Below are 23,263 nucleotides of genomic sequence, written 5' to 3'. Positions count from 1 at the left end.
AGACTAACAAGGCTGACTTTAATGCTGGATCTCAAAGCATCATCCAGAGCCTTCTGGAAGGAATGTTGTGTAGAAGAAACAGAGGACAAGACAGAACTAGTAGGTGGTAAAAGACTTGCAAGATGTTGCCGGCATTGCACTTCACCAGGGAAAGAGGAAGAATGCTGAGTCCAATCATTTTCTTCATGTACCGGCATGAACGCTGAGTCATTAAGAAGACGGAGAGACAACTGCCGAGAAGAGTTGCAGCTGCCAACGAAAGCTGCAGATAAAGATCTAGAGGCCTCACGAAGACCTAGACCACCCAAACGAACTGGAAGAGTTGCCTGTTTCCATGCCAGGTCAGAGACCGAAGAAGAGGATAAAGCCTCTAAACTGTGATGAAGACCACTGTCAAACTGCATCAATACATCATTGATCTTGAAGCCAGGAACCGTTCTAATGATGTGATTTAGCTTGCAAAGGCTCAAACAGCTGCGGAGAAGATGAAGCTCCACCTGAGGATCCTCTAAAGCTGTCAAACAGTCCTGCCAATCCAAAATCTTGTCCACTCGTTGGGAAACAAATTCAGTAACATATGAGGAAGATCCATATACAGGACAACCAAGGAAGTCAACACCACCATGAACCTGAACACTGCGCTGAATTTCTGTAGCAAATTTGGGGAAATTCTGATCTCCAGAGGCCAAAAGACCTCACATTTGTTCAAATTGATATGAAGACCAAAGGAGGGACCCTTTGATAACAAGGCATCCAAGAGACAAGCAACTGAAGCTCGCTGGCCAAGGAAAGAGCCATCGTCCAAATACCATAACTTCAGCTTCATATCTGGCAATGGACCCACATCATCCAAAAACTCCATAAGAACGAGGGAGAATAGTAGGGGACCAAGGGCATCCTCTTGTTGCACTCCTGCAGATGACTTGATCCAAGAATTCCCAAAATGCAACATACCTTCACAATGGTAACACCAAAAAAGAAGCTCGAGAGCATTCATTAAAGGCATTTTTCATATCAATTTTTAGGCAAAACAAGTTGGGATCAGATCCATATCGAGCAATACAAGCTGATAGTGTGTGCACAGCAGCGTCTAAACCTCCTGGGACACCAACACCAACCTGACCATAAGACAAAAAGGTGTCAGGTAAGTCCTCTTTCACAGCAGAACAGCACAGACGGCTGACAAGTCGACGTAGGACCTCACCGACAGCTATAGGGCGGACACCACCATGCTTCTTCAATAGAGCAGTGAGACGTGCTCCACATAACCAAGGGGCTATCCTAGGGTCAGCACGACCAGACAAAAGAAAATTTACGAAACAGGTCAAGTTCTCCAAACACTGCTTGGCTGAAGGAGTTGTAGTACCAAGAATAGCATCAAACAAATGCTGAGACTTCAGTTGAGAAGCACCAGGGCTGGATGCTCGAGGAAAAGCTTGAAGTGAAGCCAGAACTGAATCCATACTGACAGATAGTGAAGGAGGGATATCACCAGAAACAGTTGGCAAGACATGCTCTGGGTGGCGTTGATAGATTTCTTCAAGAACCTTGCTGTCATGAGGGCTGGCTGTACCCAGAGAGCCAAGGCACCGCATGGCATCTCTGTAACGACCTTCTCTGGCATAAGCAAGCGCCCGTTTTCGATTAATCTGATCTACAGGCGAAGACTTGCAATTAGAAGACTGTTTACAATCAGCATTCAGTCTAGCCTCAAACCAAAGAGACTGAATATCACCAGAAGTCCACCGTTCTAGACGGGATAATAACAAGGATTTGACAAAAACACGTTTCTTCCGTCCGCTTCTTGGTGGGCATCTCAAAACAGCTTTAGGGAACATGTGAAGACGAGCATAGCCCCATAAACCATGGTATGTGGCATTCCTGAATTCTGTGGCAAGAACTTCCGCAAGAACAGGACGAACAGAGCGTGGAATATGGCCAATAGTCTTGACTTGTAGCAGAGAAGCCTCTTGCATCAAAGACTCAAACAAGACAGCCTCCAGGTGAACGGGACACGCGAGGCTGCATGCTGCCTTGATTGCTTTAAGAACAGGGTCTTCAAAATGGCTGATCTGATCAGTGAAAGGACAAGATGAAGAATCTGAGGAAGCACCAGACGCTGATTCACCTGTTACAGAATGACGTGAAGTAACATCTGTAGGCGCGCTAGCCAGATCGTGAGTCGACGGCATTCCAGAGAGCCAGGAAGACAGAAGAGGATCTACCATCAAACCACCACATCTAGGGCGACCAGGGCCTTGAGACCGTCGACAAACTTTCCAATGGGCAGAATATGCGAAGCCACATTCAGAACAGAGACGCCGTTTGTGAGCAGACAAAAAAGACGCGGATGGAAAACGAGAGCGAGAGACGCGTTCCAAATTAATATGTTGCCAAAGGGAGTTACTGTTGGCGTACGAACAATGGCATAAGGGGCAAGAGCAACTCTCCAACTCTGACTCACAGGTGAGTGTGGAAAGGAGATCGCGACGCTGGCAGCTATCTGTCCCCCCATCATCCGCATCATCATCATCACTGTCAACTTCCTCAACCAACTTGCTGGACATATTGCTAGAAGCCAAGTAAACGAAGGAAACGGCAGACTAAATTCAAAAGATGGGCGCCGCCATTGCAAGGTCCCGTATATATATATATATACTAATATATATATATATATATATATATATATATATATATATATATATATATATATAAGGCGCATCAAAACATTTCACGATGTTTCGAATTACTAAAGTCCGTTCCCGAATAGGAGAATACGTGGGGGAAACCTGTATCTTCTGAAGCGGACGTCCGAGCGAGTTGATTCCAACATCTTCGGAAAGCTCACAAGAAGGCGGTTCCAGATCAGTTAATGAATACGGTGATTGGTTCTTTATTACGACAGAATTTGTAACTTCCTGTAGGACACGCACTTGGTCCTGCCCTGATCCTTCATTTACACCAGGTGTCAGATAACTTCAAAGTCACCGCTATAACGCCCATTACTTGAAAGCTGACGCGGACGTACTTTCAATTATGGATTGATAAGTAAAACAGCTGTAGCTAGCAAGCTTATGTAGTTGAAGCATTGACTGAACCTTTGAACGTAAGTTCATAGCGAAACGTGGCTATACTGGAACCGTTAAGTAATTAACTACGCCCATCTCAGCTCTTCAATTCTTTATCTATTAACCGCAATTCCCACGTATTCTCCTATTCGGGAACGGACTTTAGTGGACTACTACATAATTAATTAATTAATTAATACAAATTAACGGTTCCTACAACTATACAGGTTTCTACAACCTGCTCTTGAAGTCTAGTCTACAACAGTATGCCTGCATGTTCTTGAATTCAATTATAATCCTAGTACGATAATGATCCTAGAATCCTATACTATCCAGTCGTTTGTACCAAATCTAGCGCGGTAATTCTAGCGCGCTTTTGAAACAAACGGTATGCCATACCATCCTCTTGTTTGCACACACCTCGAAAATGTAGTAATCGATCTCTTATTGTCACATCGGGTGGCATAGCGCTAGTATCTAAAAAGGCGTTTTGGACTGTTACAACCCTTCCACTTCTCTTAAGCAACTACGCCTACTTCCGAACTCGGTTTGATCAGAAGTTGATCCAGACCGTCTCCCATTTCTTTTGGGAGACGGTCTGGAACTTCGAGGCTACTAGTGACTTAGCCTCGTACCCAGGCCCTCTTGCGCGCCCGAGAAGGGGCCTGGTACACGTTGTATTCGCATGCGCGCATAAATTAGATTAGAAGGAAATCGGCGTAATGTATGCATGCATGCGGAACTGACGTTGTTTAGAATCTCAGCTGATAGTGTCGCGCGCAAATACGTACGGAATACGTACGCACGGATACAAGGACGCGTTAGATTGGGCTCTCCCATCCTCTTCCAGAAGACTCTCTTCCAACGAGCAGCAGAGTTGGTAGAGTTGGCTCTTTCGACTCTAACGGCAGAACTGTAGAAGTTGGAAGAACGTATAGCGTGCACACGGAGCCTCTTCTGGAAGAGCCCAATCGAACGCGAAACAGGTGATGTTCTTTGTCCGCTTTTTCGACGTAGATACCAGTCCTAGTCCTGGCTGTCATGTGCCTACAACCTCAATTTTCTGCTACAGTACAGCTCGAGTGGACGGAGTAAGATCTGCGTGGAAGACCGTCTGTCGTACAAATAGAAATTCCCAAAATAAACTGCAATTTCTGCTGTAGTCCTTCTCGCTAAGCAAACACTGTAAACAGCCTGACTGCAGTACGACTAGCTAGACATCGAACTCGACACTGCGACAAAACAAGGTCTAAAATCGTCTAGTTGGATCACTTGACCTTGGGTCTAGATCTACGGCTTCGTCCACGCACGGAAGCTGTTTCGGTGTTTGTTCAACAGTTGCGCGCGACACTATCAGCTGAGATTCTAAATAACGTCAGTTCCGCATGCATGCATACATTACGCCGATTTCCTTCTAACTTATGCGCGCATGCGGATACAACGTGTACCAGGTCCTCTTCTCCGGGCGCGCAAGAGGGCTTGGGTACGAGGCTACTAGTGGCTATGATGTCTGATATTTCGGCGTATTCTGATTTGCATAACGTGGTTTTCCGATTGACTGTGGCATGCTTGAAAAGAAGAAGAAGGAAGCAGAAGAAAGGAAGCTTACGTCGCTGCATTTTGCACGGTTACTGAGAGGGAGCTAGCTAGACGATGACTGGGCTGAAGTTGCTAGTAGCTGCGACGACAGCGAGAATGCCGTGTGACGTTGCCGTATTTGCATAGCTAGAGAGCTTTAAAACTAAAGAGGGGTAATGCATCGAGTATGTGTATGTAGTTTGAAATGGAAATGCCAGTCCTAGCAAACGTGTGCAGCTCGGCCGGGATTTCAATCTTTGATTGCATCTTTAGCTAAACAACTCCCACGTTACGCTCAGCATACACGGAAGTACGTAGCAGCTGACGGATGTACGTAGCAGTTGACGGATGTACGTAATAACACTGATTGCATCTATAAACAACTCCCATTACTTACTAGTAGTAGGGTTCCACAAAAGAGATACACGCTTACATGCACAGAGAGTCAGACAGAACGCCGCGCCGTTGAACATAGTCGTACATGTTCAACTACACGCAACTGTAAGCACCATGTAGCAGCAGATGGAAGTGGCAGCTAGGCTTCCAAACGGTAGTCACATGTACACACGTGATCGGAACAACATGGTGTTGTGGAAAGCACTAAGTGGAATTGCATGGCAGCAGTTGACTGATACAAGGTGACTTTGCACATTTCTAGCTGTTGGGTCAGTGCAATTCTTCGGACAAGAGCGAATCGTTTGGTGTGACTCTCGTCGTTGTAGCTGCTTCGAGTGAGGCGCTAGCCTGGCTGACAAAAGTGAAATGTGAAAGAACAAATTGGGTTTTTTACTTGCCGATAGCTGGCTTCTGAGGCGCTTAGTGTCAGCGGTGATAGTCTGGCTACCATTAGGAACGTGTGAAGTTGAGCGCTACGTGAGTCCGAGATCTCTGTAATGAGTTCTGAGAGATCCGGTTCGGATGCGTTTGGATACTCTTGTATGGGCCGTCATTTTAGATTCTTCGCATCCCTACCGCACTCCCTGATAATTGGTTTAGCGCAGGTGGAAATAGAGAAAAAATCCTTAAACCAGTTAAGCTTAAACCACTTGTTAGACCGGTTTAGGCACTAGTGGAAACGCACCCCTAGTCCCACGTTTCCGCGGAAGCTGTTGTGAGAGAACTAAATCTACATATCTAGGAAGCCTACAACAACGCCTTGATCCGTCAATTGTGGTGTAATCCGCATACTTTGTAAACCGCGCATTCTGCGTGATACCATGCTGTAGTGTATGCTACTTTTGGTGTTACTAATCTGATTAGAGACTTATTAGCGGAAGTAGTCGGATATCATAATCAGTTGAGATATTTTGGGTTCTACAGAAAAGAAGGTTCTGTGTTTCTTGCACTCGTGCCCACTACACCACACATGCAACAGGCCATCATGCGTCGTAGAGGGTTATTAGCTAATCAAGAGCTCGAATTCCACTACTTCGCCTTCCCACCTTTCTTGATCATGAATCAATCATTTATTAGCTACGAGCGTAAAAGAAGGACACCACAATAAGTGGTGGACTGCTTCGCGAGAAGCTTACTCTAAACGGGTTGAATTGACTTCCGGTCTGTCTGTTGGTATGTCGCTATGTTTGTTTGTACCTATGTTTGTACCTACCTATGTTTGTTTGTAAGTGTGTGTCACGCTCGGGGAGTTTGTCGAGTCAATCAGCAATCGTTTAGGGACGCGAAACATAAGTGGCGTATACTAGCTTGTCAGCGTGAATATCTCTCGGGAATTTGTTGAGACAATCAGCAGTCCTTTGGGAGACCAACAATGGGTGATGTAACAATCCCGTGTATTATGACAGAAAAGCCGAAATGTCGTAAACCTCCATTTTACGGTCAAACTGTCGTCAAACCGAGAAGCGCAGAGTAAAGTTCAGGCAATAGTTGTATGCGTTGGCTACTTTTTACGAAAGAATCGCAAAACTGTTTAACAAACGCATTTATCTTTCTTCAAGAAGCCAAGCTAGGGTCCCATGGGACCATGCATCTAGCTAGGCACCGTTGCATGCGCACCACCAGCATGTCATCCACGATCTTCAAGAGAGCAACATGTTCTAAGTAGGACTAATGATGAACAATCGTATGGCGCGTGATACGTGCCAAAATAAGAATAATCGTGCATCAGGGGTAGGGGATTTCGCATCAAGGGTAGAGGTTTTTGCAGCAGGGATACGGGTTTTGTGCATCAGGGGTAGGGTTTTTTTGCATCAGGGGTAGGAGGTTTTTTGCATCAGAGTAGGGTTTTTTGCATCAGGGTAGGGTTTTTTAGCTAGACTCGTGCCCATTCCTCCTCCGCGCTAGGTTGCTTACACCACGTGCGCTAGCTGTCACGAGTGTATAGGTCCATGTGGTTTCACACGTGTGGTTGGCCTAAGCACGGAGGAGGACTGGGACCATGCTTCGTCACGTGACAAACATGTTTGTAACGTGACCGAAATGGCGTGACATGATTGGTAGATACTAATTCTATTTAGCATGATAGCTTCCGTAGGAAGGCTTTTGTAATGCATGATTACACAATTAGAAAGACTAAGTACACAACAATTATAGAGCCACTAAGCCATTACGTGCAGATAACTTGTTGATGTCGTCGTTGTCCGTGAGAGTGCGACCAGAGAAGGACTTTCGAGAAGAGCGGTCTCAATGGTAAGTGCAAGTGCATTCGCGCGCGCCTAGACCTTCTAGATACCTGTCGAGCCACACGAGTACGCGAAGGTAAAGCCTCTTTTTCAAAAGGCTGCGACGGGTCCTGATCCCTGTGTGCCTGTGTCTCTTGGTCGAGGGCCTGTTTCGTGGCAAGATTTACGCCATTTCTCCGTGAAAGACATCGAAGACACGATGCGTCGTCAAAGCCCTCATTTGTTTGGCATCTTGCAAGCGCTGGTCAAAGGGAAAGCCAACGAGGAGGCTGACAGCACACGTCTGCAGACTCTCATCACCGGCACTGTGGCACTGAAGTTCTGAGATCGCCAAAGCAGTGAGATTGCACTCCTAACAGCCTACATGCTTGTTTGCTCGCGGTACAGGAAAACAAGCAATTACAGACCTCGACCATCTTGGTGTCTCACAATCATATCAACAGGTTTAGCGACGTCTAACTAAAGAACTTGGCGAATGATTACCAGGATGTACAGCAGCTCACGAAAGAGACACACATCTGGGTGTATGACAATCTGAATCTGTATTTAGATTTAGATCTGCTTTAGATTTGTGAAGGTAGTCAAATGTACGAAATATGTCCGTCATGGGCTGCGTTATCCTACTCTAGACTCTGCTAGCCGGCGCAGTTTTACGAAGAGGATCGTGCATGTGCATGATGGCGTTGATTTGTGAGGCCAGGCGACTGACCGGTTGTAGGCAGGCTCTTGCTAATCTACCACCTTCTGTGTCGTTTAGCAGAGCCTTAGCAACCTATTAGAAATCTTAGCTGAGACCAGCGGGCTGAGCTAAATAACTTAATTAGACTCAAAAGATGTCACATGACGAAGCATGGTCCCAGTCCTCCTCCGTGCTTAGGCCAACCACACGTGTGAAACCACATGGACCTATACACACGTGACAGCTAGCGCACGTGGTGTAAGCAACCTAGCGCGGAGGAGGACTGGGCACGAGTCTAGTTTTTAGCATCATGGGTAGGGTTTTTTTGCATCAGGGGTAGGGGCTTTTTGCATCAGGGGTAAGTGTTTTTGCATCAAGGGTAGCCCACTGTACACACAACCAACAATCTGTGTGTGTATCTTATAATCTGGATCCTTCGTGCAAACGGGATCCGAAAGATTTCTTGCAAATGGGATCCGAGCCGCGTGCTGATCCCGACAGCTTCAATCTCTTCATCGATAACAATGCAACGTCTCTACTCTTACTCTAGCAGTTGTGCGGACGCGCTCTTTACAGCGACGCGGAGGTCGACCGCTATTTGCATAATGCCTTTCACTGTGCCAAATGCACCGAAACATGTCACAGATCGCTTTCCAACTATTTTTTTGCAAACTCTAGAAAACAAAAGAAGACAACAGAACAAGTTTTGGAGTCGTTGCGTTGTTTCCTCGCTTTACTACAAAAAGGATCCCGCTTGCACGAAATTTCTTTTAAACGTTTGCACGATCTATTTGTCATTTTTAAAAATTTTATTTTTTCTATTTTGATTTCAGAGTTAGCGCTCTCGTGTTGTTTTGCTGTTGTTTTGCACTCATAGCTTCTCAATGCAGACTCAACCTCGTTGACTACACCCAAAATTACTAGTTGATCGAGTGCATCATGAAAAATCCACCATCTATATGCAGATAAGAAGTAGACGACGTAAGTACATGTGTGCACGCTGACTATCATTGTACGCAAATCCCTGAAGTTGTGTCAGAGAGTATATAGGTTATAATAAGGAAGAAGTCGATCTACTAGGTGATCTACACGTGTAAGGGGATTTCCCAAGAGGCAATTACACGTAGTCTCCATCTAGATGTGTTTCGACAACCCAATCAATTGTAGTATAGAAATAGAGTGAGTTGGAGCGAGTGTCTAACGCCTACAAGCTAGATACGACATGTTGTAACTCTCCAACCGGCTACCAAAGACTACATACTGCATGTGTTGTCTAGATTTAGAAAAATGGGAGTAGGCACTTCAATTGGTTTCGTAGAGCTAAAAACGCAGCCGTGATGCAATCACACAAGAACATGGGTCAAAAATCTTCAAAAACTAGATTCTCTGTAGTAGATAAAATCTATATATAAAACAGAGGTGTCTGTCTGTCTGTCTGTCTGTCTGTCTGTCTGTCTGTCAAATTTTCATATATTTTTATACATCAAAGCTAATACAGGTGAAACTAAAGTAACAGCTAATGAACAACAAGTGTCACAACTACAATTACAATTACACAAATAACAATTAGCATTAAAAAGCTCCCCTACGGGTCTGTCTGTCTGTGTGTCCGTCTGTTGGAGCGTTTCTCAAAAACGGCGAGTCCAATCTCAGTTAAATTTGGCTCGCGCACGCCAAATTCATTTCGGTCAAAAGTGAGACTGTGGTCGTCTTCCTGACTTCTCCCACGACAACGCCATTTCCTGCCGATCGCACTCGATTCCGCTCGCGCACGAATATCTCCGAAACGACGCATCGTATCTCCACCGAATTCAGACTGCCCGTTCCCGACGTCGGACGGTACGCGCTGAGCGTGTCGTTTATTGCGGGCGACGCCGGGAAACGGAAGATGTTTTTGCTGATATCCGGGTCTTGAAAAATACGCCCACAGTCGTTTGCCAGTCTACGACCGTCGAAGAGCTGCCGTGTTTGATGTACCTGTTCCCCGAAACGCCAGCAACGTCTTCAAAGAGACGACGTTCAACGGGACTGTCGAAATGACGAGAGTCGGTACGAGTCGTGACTTCCTAGGATACGGAGCTGCCGTGTTTACTGCACCTGTTCCCCGAAACGCCAGCAACGTCTTCGAAGAGACGACGTTCAGCGGGACTGTCGAAATGACGAGAGTCGGTACGAGTCGTGACTTCGTTAGATACGGGGAACGAATTATCCGGGTGAGTACTGCATGTGACTTCCAGTTCTGCTCTGATAGATTCGTCTAACTGCACGTGACTTTATTTCGAACAGCGCAATATCCGGGAGTGCTATACGATTCGTCTAACTGCACGTGACTTTATTTCATTCAACGGACAGCGCAATATCCGGGAGTGCTACACGATTTCAAGTGTATACTCGACATTTTTATTCACTGCAATCATTCACGGCCAACATCACCTATGATACCATCAAACGCATTTTTAGATACTTTCTGCTATAATCTCTACCTATAAATGCGACCTGTCTCTCCTCCACTTCCGTGTTGTATTGGCTCTACGACAAACGTGTGTGTCAACTGCGGTGCTATGAAGTGGAAAGGAGAAGCACCTGGCATGTGTTGTCCCCCGGGCGAAGCCGGGCATTGGAGCTTGTATAATTATCTAGTGCAGTCTCCACAGTTGTGTAGTAGCTGCATGCGGTAATCTGCGGTAATCACGCCAGTAATCTCGTATTGATGCAGTCTCATATTGCAATCTCATATTACAGTTTCATATTAGAGTCTCATCGCATGGTCTCGTCGCATGGTCTCGTCGCCTCATCTCATTGTCTAAGTTTGACACAAATGACACGCCATACGATAGTCTCACAAAAATCATTTCTAAAAGGACTGTAGAACTGACACTATTCGAATTTTCTTGTCAAGGTTTACTTTTGGATCATGGAGGCAAAGGTGTTTTTGCAAGACTCCCCTCCAGACACCAATATAATATATTAGATCCATTTTATTAAAATAATACAAAATATTCGATATACATACGCCTAAGTCTATCTATTACATATAGAAAATTTAATAAGTCTATGAATTCATGTTTAGTGAATAAATATATAAAAAAGATAATGATGTACTTTGTTCTATCATTGGAGAATATTTTGAAATAAGCTAACAGATTTCAATATTTTTAATTTTTTACAAAAAATTGTAATAACTATATGATATAACAGATAATAATAATATTTAAATACTAAATATGATCCTATTATAGGTAACTAACCTTTCATAAATTTTATGTAATCGTGTAGAATAACATTTTAATTAGATAAATTTTTCAATTGTTATAATATAAATTTGTTTCGACTATTGTTTCAATCTACAATTTTATAAATAAAACAATTAGCCATGTAACGTTTTCACATCAATGTCATTATTTGTGGTACGTTAGAGTTTTGTGATGTTTTCCGTAGCTGATGTAGTTGTTATTGAAATGACTTGAGCCTTCAAATTTAATTTTTGCATATAAATAGTTTCTACAATATAACAAGGCTTCTGTTCAGTACACATAAAATAATTCTTTGCTTTACCTTGATGTAGAACCGATCTCAAGTGGCTTCTCTTCACGTAGATACTCAATCTGTCACTAATCTCTAGTTCAATTTTGTAGCAATGGCGTTCGAGTTATTGAATAACGTATTTATGTTACATATAATATATTATATTACATTTTAATGGACTTATACTAAAAGATTAAAAATAGATGGAAAGCGATCTGTAGAGGAGAACATGTCGGATCCCATTTGCAAGAAATTTCGTGCAAACGGGATCCTTTTTGTAGTAAAGCGAGGAAACAACACTGTGACTTCAAACTTGTTCTGTTGACTTCTTTTATTTTCTAGAGTCTGCAAAAAATAGTTGGAAAGCGATCTGTGACCTGTTCGGTGCATTTGGCACAGTGAAAGACACTATGCAAAGAGCACGGACGCACAACTGCTACAGTAAGCGTAGAGACGTTGCATTGTTAGCGATGAAGAGGTTGAATCTGTCAGCATCAGCACACGGCTCGGATCCCATTTGCAAGAAATCTTTCGGATCCCGTTTGCACGAAGGATCCAGAACAGAAGGTGCACACACAGATTTTTGTGTGTATAGTGCCCTACCCCTGATGCACAAAACCCCTACCTCTGATGCAAAAAAACCCTACCCCTGATGCAAAAAAACTCCTACCCCTGATGCACAAAACCCCTACCCCTTGTGCAAACACCCCTACCCCTAATGCAAAAAACCCCTACCCTGATGCAAAAACCCCCTACCGCTGATGCAAAAAACCCCTACCCCTGATGCAAAAAACCCCTACCCCTGATGCAGAAAACCCCTACTACCCCTGATGCACAAACCTCCTACCCCTGGTGCAAAAACCCTATCCCTGGTGCAAAAAACCTCTACCCCTGATGGACAAAACCCCTACCGCTGATGCAAAAAAACTCTACCTCTGATGCAAAAAAAAACCTACCCCTGATGCAAAAACCCCTACTCCTGATGCACGATTATTCTTATTTTGGCACGTATAACGCGCCATACGATCGACGTCGTCTTGCAAGAAAGATTGGTATGAAACGTTGACGCTACTTTCTTCTAGCCTCGACCTCCCAGACCCGTGTAGCGCCGATACAAAATCGTCCTCCACGGGTCTGAGATGATACCGCCTCTTCTCAATATATTGCGGTTGGTCCTAGGACCAGCATTAGTGTTCAGTTTCATAAATGCATACCTTTCCAATTACGGCCGTAATACAAGAACGACGAAGACATGTCGCACTCGTCTCGCATCCTGCTGCACGGGTACCTTTGTGTTTACAGTAGCTACGGTTTTATCATTTGTGTGTTAGTAGGGAACTCGAACGGGACGTTAAGAAGCATTTTCTTTACTACTGGTGCCGCGGACGCGATCGGCATGTGTCTGATCGCCGTGAATCCGCTGCGAGTAGCTGCTAGTCGCGCGTGGAGCTTCGAATTCGCGATGAAAATTCGCGATGCGCGCATCGCTGTGACTCGATCGTCCAGATTCGATGCGACTTGCCGCGAAATCGCGACAAAACTTCGCCGTGAATTCTCCGCAAGACTCTGTGTAGTAGACGTGATCATGAAGTCGTTGAGAATGCAGCTGGCTGGCTGTGTAGATGTCGGAGCATCGGTTCCAACAAACGGCTCTACTAGGTGTCGTTACTGCCGTTGACAGGCGCAGAATACAAACCACGACGTGTAGGAACGTGAGTTTGCGTGAAGAGCGCACTACAAGTCGTCGTTTGTGTACAGTGTAGTCTTTGGTAGACAGCAGATATGCATGAGATGTCTTCGTTGATTACAGCTGTAATTGGAAAGATATGCATACTGAACACTAATGCTGGTCCTAGGACCAACCGCAATAAGAGGCGGTACCATCCCAGACCCGTGGAGGACGATTTTGTATCGGCGCTACACGGGTCTGGGAGGCCGAGGCTAGCTTTCTTCTGGATCCGGTTGCCAGCTGTACATTATGTCGCTTCACAGTATTTTCCATGCAGCTACGAGACGTACACCGATCTCTAGCTACAACGAAATAGCGGAACGAAAGATGGCGACGGTTCAATAAAATTACGATAATGATCTGATTGTCCATCTCAATAGTTAATTAATTTACCAACTTCCAGTGATGCAAGAGCGCTATACATGCAGAATTGAGACATAATGTGGATAACAAGCCCGCTCCGTGCAAGAGTTGCGTAGCTGTGTGATTTCGAAGTAGTGTGAGACATTGATGGTATTTAGTTAATTATCTTTAATCACATTGATAAACCCATGTGTTTTCAAAGAACTACCGTTTACATTTTAGCAACAATTAAGCTAAGGATTAATTAATGATAATGACAATAAATAAACAAAAATTAATAAATATACATTAATATTTACAATAAATACACACACGGACAGACACAGACACAGACAAACAGACACACACAGAGATGCGGCGCGCGCACACACACACACACACACACACACACACACACACACACACACACAACGTCACACACACACACACACAACGTCACTTCTGTCACTTGTGCTGAATTGGAAGTATCTATAGTGTAAGACATTGATTTAGCTAATTATTTTTAATCACATCAACGCATCCCTGCGTTTTCAAAGAATTTTACATTCTAGCAACAAGATAATGATTAATTAATGATAATGACAATAGATAAACAAAAATTTAATAAAATTTGCATTAATATTCACAACACACACACACACACACACACACGCTCGTAGCTCTGAAGCGACGGTGTAAACACAGCTTCATTTACTAGTTGTTCAGCGGAAACGTGAGTGAGCATCATAAAAAGACGTCATGAAAGAAATGTGTGCGGTTTTGACTTTACGTATCAAACTCGAATGCTCGAATCGGATAACTGAACGCCCAATTCGGATAATTGAATGCCTGAATCGGATAATTGAACGCCGGATTCGGATAATTGAACGCAAAATACCGTAGTTGTCTTCAATTCTTCGTTCACGCTTCAATCGTCTCATTCGTTTACTGAGATAGTCGCGTAACAATGGTCGCGTAGTCACGTGATAATGGTTGCGTATCAATAATTTCTGTCAAAGTAACGCGCGGAAACTCAAAAACAGACTTTCTCTTCTTTTAGCTTTTTCTTTCCATTCCGTTTGTCACGCATCAATCCCCTTTGCTCTTTACAACAAATGCCAATAACACTCATCTTGTACGACTACATCGCGAGTCAAAATGGCCGAACACCGCTATGATCATCGTCACTTTGACCTCGTCCTGCACCTCCAAACCAGAGAAGATTCCACCTTGACAAGAAGTTCTGAAGAAAGCAATAGTGCAGGCACATCCAAGAACCTAGTAGGTTGGATTCGCTCCGCTCTATATTTTGGGCGAAATACAAATAGTCGAAGCTACAGGCAGACGAACGTCATATTTGGCCGTTTTTGCTTGGCTCCCTGCAAGCGTATATAGATGTCTCTAAGGTCGGAAAGCACGCAAGAACAGAGAATAGATCAGTTGTCAACGCTGCTTCGTAAGACGACCTGAGATCAAAGACTTACTAGACTGTGAGCGGATGTTTCGGGACATCTCGCAAACTAAACTTCTCCGGTTGGTTGGTAGACTGTCCAGGGCTCCGGTACACACGCAGTCTCCTGGCTCTTTTGGGGGTAGCGTGCCATTTGGGGGATGAGCCTTGTTCAGGCCAGTCTTGGTCCAACATTGCGAGTACCTCCAATCAGGTTGCAACATCAACGCGTCTAACATCTTCGGCGCAAGCCAGTTGTCTCATGTACGTCATTAAACGGAATGGGTTTGATGGTGTGTTGAGCCTCCATGCAACGTCAACTCCACTGACATCTTGGGCTCAAGCGGGATGAGACTGTCTCCAACGTCAGCTTGACTTTTGGGCTTAATTAAGTACATGGTGGTTCTAACGGGCGTTGATCTTCCAACGTCACCCTGTGTGGCCTCTTGGGTTCACGCCACTTGTCGGAGCTGAGCGTGTAAGCTGACCACTCTGGTTAACCCACTGTTCACAAATTCCTCACACACCCTTTGGCACGTTGCCCAATTGAAGCCCACACTGTCTCGTGTCTACGCGGTATCGTAACTAGCGGGCATGTTGTTTACAACATACTAGTGTATTGCGAATGATGTTAACGAGAAGCTCGTTGTCTTTGAGCCTTCAGGGTCTAATGTCTTTGCTATAGGTCCCTCTACAAGTTATTAGCTACATTACGAATCATCAGCATCTTATGTAATTGATTGTAAGATTTTGTAGACCTGCTTGTAAGCAAGTATGATAACGTCCGTACGTGCATCACTAGTCACATATTTTGAGTAAAGTAAGTTATAACGATAAGCTTACATATTTTAACATTAAAATACTGATTCAATTCCAATTAAATAGTCTATTTATAAGACTATCACAACTTTTTGCACACTTCTGAGATCCAGTCCTTATAGGGCAGCACTTCTGTGTAAACACCATAGCTGTCATGTCGACCGCATCCTTTCCCCCAACTGGTCACACCAGTTATCACCCACCTGCTCTGATAATCAAGATTTCTAACCATGAGAGGACCTCCGCTGTCTCCCTGACAAGGACCGTTATCATCTGTTGCGCACATTACTCTGCCTGCCAGTGGGATACTGTGACTCTTGCCACATGTAGTGTCTGACACTATACGAACGTTACCTTTGCGAAGACACCTAGCACTAAAATCTGTTTTGTTTGACGCCTTTCTTCCCCAGCCTGTCACGACGGCAGGTCTGTTTTCTCGGATGTAATCTCGATCTCGGTTTTCATCGGGAAGACAAATTGGCATGACGCTGTCACATTTGAGCTGCACGCTGGTGTTCAATTGAACAACAGCGATGTCATCTCCAAGAAATGTAGTGTTATAGTCTGGATGGATAGCAATTCGAGATACCTTAGAACATTGAAGATCTCCTAGTTTCTCATGTCGACGACATTGACCACACATTCGACCCACACAGACGCTAAACAGTGATGGATCTGGCTTTTGACCACCGAAGATGGTGAGACAATGCGCTGCAGTTACTACACATTTGTCAGAAATTAGAGTCCCACCGCAGATATGTTTGCCAAACAAACAAACCATCGCCTGCCACGGAAATTCTCCTTCTGCAACCGTCTTACCTTGAGCGATTCGACTATGTGTATGACAACTGCGGCCACAATCACTTGTCGAGGGACGACAAGCAGGAGTCTGGCCAGACCATGTACCATTAGCCGTGCAGTATCGCACGACGTCACCTTCTACAAGCTGGTAGCCTTTGTGACAGCTGTATCTTGCAGCAGCGGTGTAGGCCAATCTGTCAGCATTGATTTCTCCAAACTTGATAGGTTCTAACTCAGGGCATTCCACCGCTGTAATTTAATGTAGAATATACTAACAAATACTAAAAAGTTGCGCAATAGCTGTCCATGTTATAATTACCTCGACATACTGGGTTATTGCCTGTCCACTGACCGTCGGTTTTCTCTGAATTAATAACACAATGACGTGATTTACTTCCATGTAATCGGAATCCTCGATGGCAGTTATAACGGACTCTCGATCCTACGTGGTTGCCGTTTGTTGTTACTGTTCCATTGCGTGGTGGAAACAAAAAGTTACATCTTAATTCTTTAATTCACAAACGTTTAATTGATATAAAACAATAGGTCAATGATAATTAAAAGCAGTTTAGAACTCACTAGCACAGTATGGCTTCTTTCCCGTCCATGTACCTTGATCCGTGCAATTTCTTTCAATGCTACCGAAGGTCAGTACATACTGATATTTGCATTTATATCTTACCGATGCAGGGTAATGGAAGTTGCTTCCTATTAAATATCCATTTACTAATGCATCTGGCACACCACAATACTTGCCTATTCAAACACATTTTAGTTAGACCAGTTCTACATTTTTAAATAACGAAAACGTACCTATGCAGAAAGGAACCGTACCATTCCAAACAGCCTTTCCGTTTACTTGCTGAATGCAGCGAATCTTAGATGGTCCAACCATATGGTACCCGCGGTTGCACCAAAACGAAACATTATGACCAACACCGTGTCCAGATAAAGCCGCAATGCCGTTCTTCAAATAACTATTACCAGGTACCGTACAATACGCTTTCACACATCGAGGAACTTCACTCCAAATTCGTCCTCGGCACACAACACTATCGAATCCAATCAGCTGATATCCACCACGGCAAATGTAGGTAACTTTACTGTTACTGGGGTACCAGGTGTTAATTGGATAGTAATAACCATTTGAAACGGCTTGAGGCTGCCCACAGTAGTCTAAAAGAGCTGCGAAAGCAAAGATAATTAATGTTCACGCGTTCAAAGCTAAATACTAGCAAACCCTACTTCCGTAGACGCGTATGATGCAGACTTCTATAGACGAAACTTGAATAAGCTTCAAATCAACGAACACACCATCTGTTAGTTTGGCACAGTTATGTAGTGAAGTGACGGTAGTTGCGGCAACCGACTTCGCTTCAGGACACAGTGTGTTGTCTTCCATTTCTTTTTCAAATCCTACGTGTACTTCTATTAACTGCGGATCGCTTTCAACACGCCTCCCGCCCACTTCCACACGGCTGACGCCTACAGGGTGTCGAAGATCTAATCTCAGCCAAGAGATCCAATGGGGACCTCCTTCCAGAACGGGAAGACATAATAACGATACGCTGTCTCTAGATGAAGAGAAACTGCCAATTCCAACTGAACTTGGTCTCGCAGTTGTAAAGATTTTGTGTCTCTTCTTGACAGTTTTGTGAACAATGTGCAATTCGAGTCTTGCGTTCATAGAATGCAAGTTCACCGGCAATGCTAGTACGAGTTTAAATTAATTAGCAGAGTAACCTGGACCAGAAAAGATCTTGTATTACCTTCGTAAATCTTGATATTTTGAAGGTGACATACTTTTACAAAAGTTGACTGACGTTGGGCGTTTACTGTCTTCTGCTCGATATTATTTACCTGTATTCTGACGTAACGGGCTGGATGACATCCACATTCAAAATGCCAATTTCCGCCTTTTGTGACGGTCGGGCCTTTACACGTCTCCCAGTCACTATCGTTATCACTAAGCAGAACATTCATCCACGTCTCGTAGCTGTTGTATTCAAGTACGTAAGCCACAATATTAATGGCAATGGATCGGACAAAATAGGATCGGCGTAAGTCTAGGGTAATCCACTTTCGCCCCCCCGGTGTAAGGCAAATGCAAGCTGAGTGATGAGGCTGAGACAGACATGACAAGGGCAACCGGTAAGGCTGCGCCGCGTCTTCCACCTGGTCCAACAAAAGTCCAACTCTGATTGCTTTCAGATCGATCGCACTACCTAAATTTGGTAGATCAACAAAGCGCAAAAATTATTCTAGGTATACAAACTGAAAACAGTGATAACGACACCTTCATTGGCCGGTACAACTGCAGCGACAGAGGAGAAAATTACAGCACTAAATAGAAAGAATCTCACCATCGATATCACCATTGCTCGTCATCTACCTAGCTGCATGCAACCAAACCCTCGTATATGTGTAAGAGGTCGAGGTAGTTTGGTGATAAGGTGCTAAACAGCTTGCAAAATTTGACACTCCATCTAATGCAGTTTAAGCACCGCCCAGTTGGCGGATCAAGTACATGTGTACTAGCTCACCATCCGGTCCGTTCTCCGCACAGGCAGATTAGCTATTAATATTATCAATGGTTAGTAAATTTCTATTATAATTATTAGCTGTAGTTAATTAAAAGGAGAACTCTTACCAAATACTAAAAGTTGCTGAAAGAAAGATACAAGCCCCAATATCTTCCTGCAAGAAGCTTACGGTCCAGCCATCAACAGAAGCAGAGAATGGGCCACAAGTTAATCAGATGATTCCTCGTATTACGCGTATTCAGTACTCTGTGTCCTCGTTTGGAAGTAAATACTTTAGGTTTAACTGTGCCAAGTGCTCCTAACGCACCCAAAATGCAGCAAGACATGATCTATGAACTAACTTAAAAGGGGCTCCTTTTGAGGCTCCGTGTTGTACCAACACAGTTGCCACTTGCGTGGTATTGTACGCTACTTGACTAACCTACTAACAGCGGTGCTTTATCTTGATCATAGATAGATCTCCTCTATTCAACGATGTACAGCAATCATACTCACTCCCACTGTACAGACAGTACTTTTGTAAGGACAATTTTACTAGCGGGCATGTGTGGGCGTATACAACATAAACAAAGACCTGTTAGTAGTTGAGGTGGCAGTTGTTATGGTATTGAAGTGCATAGTTTGCGGAAAAACCAAGCGGGAGGTTCCCTCTCTTTTCAGATTTTCTGTTGGAAACAGGAATCTTTCAAGGAAATGGCAACATAGACCTGGCCTAGGTAAGACTGATATCAAGAAGTCTTCTCGCGTATACGTATGTTCAGACCATTTCCCACGTGAGTCTTGGTCTTCACACTTGAAAGGCACTTATAGAAAGCTAAGACGATATGCTCTGCCTCTGAATCTAAGCAAGAGACACTCAACAAAATGCTACCAGAGAGCTGGGACACAATTAGAGGTAAACAACTGTTATTGTTACAAGTACCAATTTTCCTATTAACAACTTTCCTGATCTGTTAGACATCTAAACAGACAATGACAGATCAACAACAAACCAAACCAACTGATTCTATTGCGAATTGTAGTACAAACACCAGCTTTATTGAACATGACAACCATCATTCCCACATAGAAGTTCCATTAGAGGCCAGTTATACATCTACATGCTCATCACTTTCTACCACATTCCACATTGCCATCCAAGCTGTTCCTCAAACTGCAGATGCTTGGACACAATATGACTATGATGACATCTACGAGTCAGTAGGTGAACTCAATTATTCCATAAGAGAGTCCACTCCCATTGGTGCTGCTGCTGCTGCTGCTGCTACCATGTCTTCATTTGAAGACATCTCTGTAATCCAAGACATCTCTCTTATGTCTGAATATCATCCATCACTTGAGGAAGTAACAAATGATGATTCAACTGCTGCCTCACTGGACACATCAACAAGTAGCAACCACTTGATCACGCATGAAAGAAAGTTTTTTGTTTTTGAAAGCTGCCTTGATCAGCTAATTCGACGTTGTCCTACATGTGGCAAGGCAATTTTGAACAAACGCAAGTTCGTTGTTGGCAGCTGCCTTTCAGTCATTACTGAGCGTTGCGGAGACCACACTGTCAAATGGGTTTCACAAACAAGCATACGAGGCATGGCTTCTGGCAATCTTCTTATGTCAGCGTCAATATTATTTTCTGGCAGTACTTATGATAAATTTGCTCATCTTTCTGAACTCCTCAACTTGCAAATTTTATCACGTTCTGAGTTTTATCGAATTCCCTGTTGCTGCTGAGGCTTGGAGAATTCATCAAGGAACAGTATTTGCAGTGATGGAAGAAAAATCTCTGAGAGTGTCTGGAGACGGACTTTGTGATAGCCGAGGTTTTTCTGCCAAGTATGGCTCATACACAGTCATAAAAGAGAAATCAGGAGTTGTTATTGATTTCCAACTTGTCCAATGCTCTGAAGTTCCAAGTTCACATGCAATGGAAAAGGCTGGTCTCCAAAGATGCTTGCAAAAAAATGAGTGACAATGGACTCCACATCAACATCTTGGCTACAAATAAAAAGCTTTATGAAAACAAAGCATCCTAACATCCAACATCAGTATGATGTGTGGCACATGGCAAAAAACATTGCAAAAAAAGTTGGCAACAAAGGCTGCAAAGAAATCATGTAGTTCTCTATTTCAGTGGATTCAGTCAGTGACAAACCATCTATGGTGGAGTGCAGCCACATGCAACCATGATGCAAGCCTGTTGCGTGAAAAGTGGACCTCCATCATACATTACACTGCAAACATCCATAGCTGGACAAGAAACTACAAATTCCATCAATGTGCACATCCTGTTCTCAGTGCTACAAAAAGACAAAGGAAACAATGGTTAAAGGTGGGGCCACAAGCACATCAGGCATTGAAGGAAGTTGTGTTAGATAAGAAACTGCTGAATGACATCGGCCACCTAACCCTGTTTTGGCATACAGGAACCTAGAAGCCTATCATACCATCTTGACAAATACTGCCAAAAACTAGAACATTTCAGCTACTTAGTTGACTAGTATACTACAAGTCATTTACCTAATGATACCAATCTCTACATTGTCAAAGCACCCTCTAAAGGGGCACGTGCAATCACCTATAGACAGTAATAAAAATTTACAAAAAAACTGACAGCCATCATTGCAATCTCTAGGTAAACATGCAAAACTCAAAATGGCAATGTACTTTCAGCTTCCTCATTGCCAGTGTACACGCCTGAGGGCTCTGGAAATGTTCTTCAAATCAAGGAAACCACACAAGCTGGTATGACCTTCCTCACAGCTCGACCTAAATGATCATGCACCTAGCATGTAGACTGGCGGTAAGCAGCCAAGCGCAGTACCCTGCAAAAACCCAAATGCAGTCAGTAAATGTGCAGCCTTGTTCATAAAATTCATCATACGAATTCGGCAAGGTTTCTCCAAAGGTTCTCTCAACCTATACATGTTTGCCACTAAGGCTGTACGAAGAACTTCACGCTCCAAGACAACCCTGTAGAAGGCTGAATTCTGAGTGATACAATCCAGTGTCTGTTGCTCCTGCTCTAGTTTGTGTCTCAAAGCGACCACCTCTTGACAACAAAGGCACTCCTTGACGGCACTCATTGCATTGCCATGTCCACATGAACACCAGTCGGTGTTGCCTAGACGGCTCTGATTTGGTTCCTCTAGATGTTCGGACTCTAATGCACTATTATCTTCTCCACTCAGAGTTTCAAGCTCGTCTGTGTGACGTGTTGCTAGTTTATTGCTTACAACACTAGCAGCTGTAACACAACTGAACAAGACTACGCGCTAGCAACTGTGTCCGGCTTACGAACTGGTAGAACACAGCTACTAGTATGACGTCACTCTGGTAATGTCAAGCTATCTCGTTACATCCTCCCTTCTTTCAAAAAGAAAACTTAACAAAGAAAAACTCTGCTCCACGCCATGGCATATAACTAACACTAGGCCACGTCATACTCATTCATCCATGCTGGCTTGTGTATCGTTCTTCCTCATCTTGTCTCTGTGGTTTGTGTTGTGGTGTTGAGTTGGATCTACTCCTCTTCCTGTTTCTGCACTGGTGTTTCCATTGCTTGGGGTTGACTCTCTGGTGTGTCTGTAGGTTGAAATGTGTTAGCTGGTGTTTCCCTTGCTGATGGTGGATCATCATCATCATCAGTGTGGTTCTCAGGTCTTGGTATGGTCAATTGTTCTTCTGTGAGCTTGAGTTGTCTTCTATTCCTCCTGTATTTTCGTCCTCCCGACTCTACTAGATATGACCTTGGTCCTATTGACTTCAGACACTTGGCTTGTGACCACTCTATTTCACCTGGCCGTTTCATTCTATGTTTCCTGGCTCAATAGGTGATAATGGTTTTGCCTTCTGATCATAGAACTTTGCCTGAGACTCTGCTTTTGTGCAGATTTCCTTTGACTTCTCCAGGTGGGCCTGTTTCTGGTATAATCAATTTCTTTGACATTGGCAGTTGGGTCTTAGTTCGGCGGCCAAATAGTCTTCGTGCTGGTGATGAGTGTATCTTTTCGGTTGGGGTGTTCCAAAAGTCTAGAAGGGCTAGATAAATGTCCGATTTAGTCTTTATCGCCTTCTTCATTAGTGCTTTGCA

The 23,263-nt window shown here is 43.9% G+C and overlaps 2 protein-coding genes across 2 annotated transcripts; both read right to left on the bottom strand.

The window, feature by feature from the left end:
- Positions 1–956: 956 nt before the first annotated feature.
- On the bottom strand, positions 957–2,192 carry LOC134195211 (uncharacterized). Its single transcript, XM_062664210.1, has one exon. The coding sequence runs from the start codon at positions 2,190–2,192 to the stop codon at positions 957–959; it is 1,236 nt and encodes a 411-aa protein (XP_062520194.1).
- Positions 2,193–15,666: 13,474 nt separating this feature from the next.
- Positions 15,667–19,278, bottom strand: LOC134194492 (uncharacterized). Its single transcript, XM_062663427.1, has 7 exons — positions 18,927–19,278; positions 18,400–18,855; positions 17,876–18,340; positions 17,444–17,815; positions 17,210–17,386; positions 16,950–17,138; positions 15,667–16,879 (listed from the first exon to the last, which is right to left on the bottom strand). The coding sequence occupies exons 1-7, from the start codon at positions 19,006–19,008 to the stop codon at positions 15,912–15,914; spliced, it is 2,709 nt and encodes a 902-aa protein (XP_062519411.1). The 5' UTR covers positions 19,009–19,278; the 3' UTR covers positions 15,667–15,911.
- Between the last annotated feature and the right edge of the window lie 3,985 nt (positions 19,279–23,263).

The sequence above is a fragment of the Corticium candelabrum genome, chromosome 19 (assembly GCF_963422355.1).
Source record: "Corticium candelabrum chromosome 19, ooCorCand1.1, whole genome shotgun sequence".
NCBI lineage: Eukaryota > Metazoa > Porifera > Homoscleromorpha > Homosclerophorida > Plakinidae > Corticium > Corticium candelabrum.
This window is presented reverse-complemented; position numbering and strand designations above follow the sequence as displayed.

Bases quoted from the DNA above. Each gene is read 5' to 3' on its own strand.
- LOC134194492 (XM_062663427.1), bottom strand. From the start codon at position 19,008: ATGGTGATATCGATGGTGAGATTCTTTCTATTTAGTGCTGTAATTTTC. The intron at 17,816-17,875 runs GTAGGGTTTGCT...TTGCTTTCGCAG, and splicing joins CATCATACGCGTCTACGGAA to CTCTTTTAGACTACTGTGGG. The intron at 16,880-16,949 runs GTAATTATAACA...ATTAAATTACAG, and splicing joins CAATAACCCAGTATGTCGAG to CGGTGGAATGCCCTGAGTTA.
- LOC134195211 (XM_062664210.1), bottom strand. From the start codon at position 2,192: ATGCCGTCGACTCACGATCTGGCTAGCGCGCCTACAGATGTTACTTCA.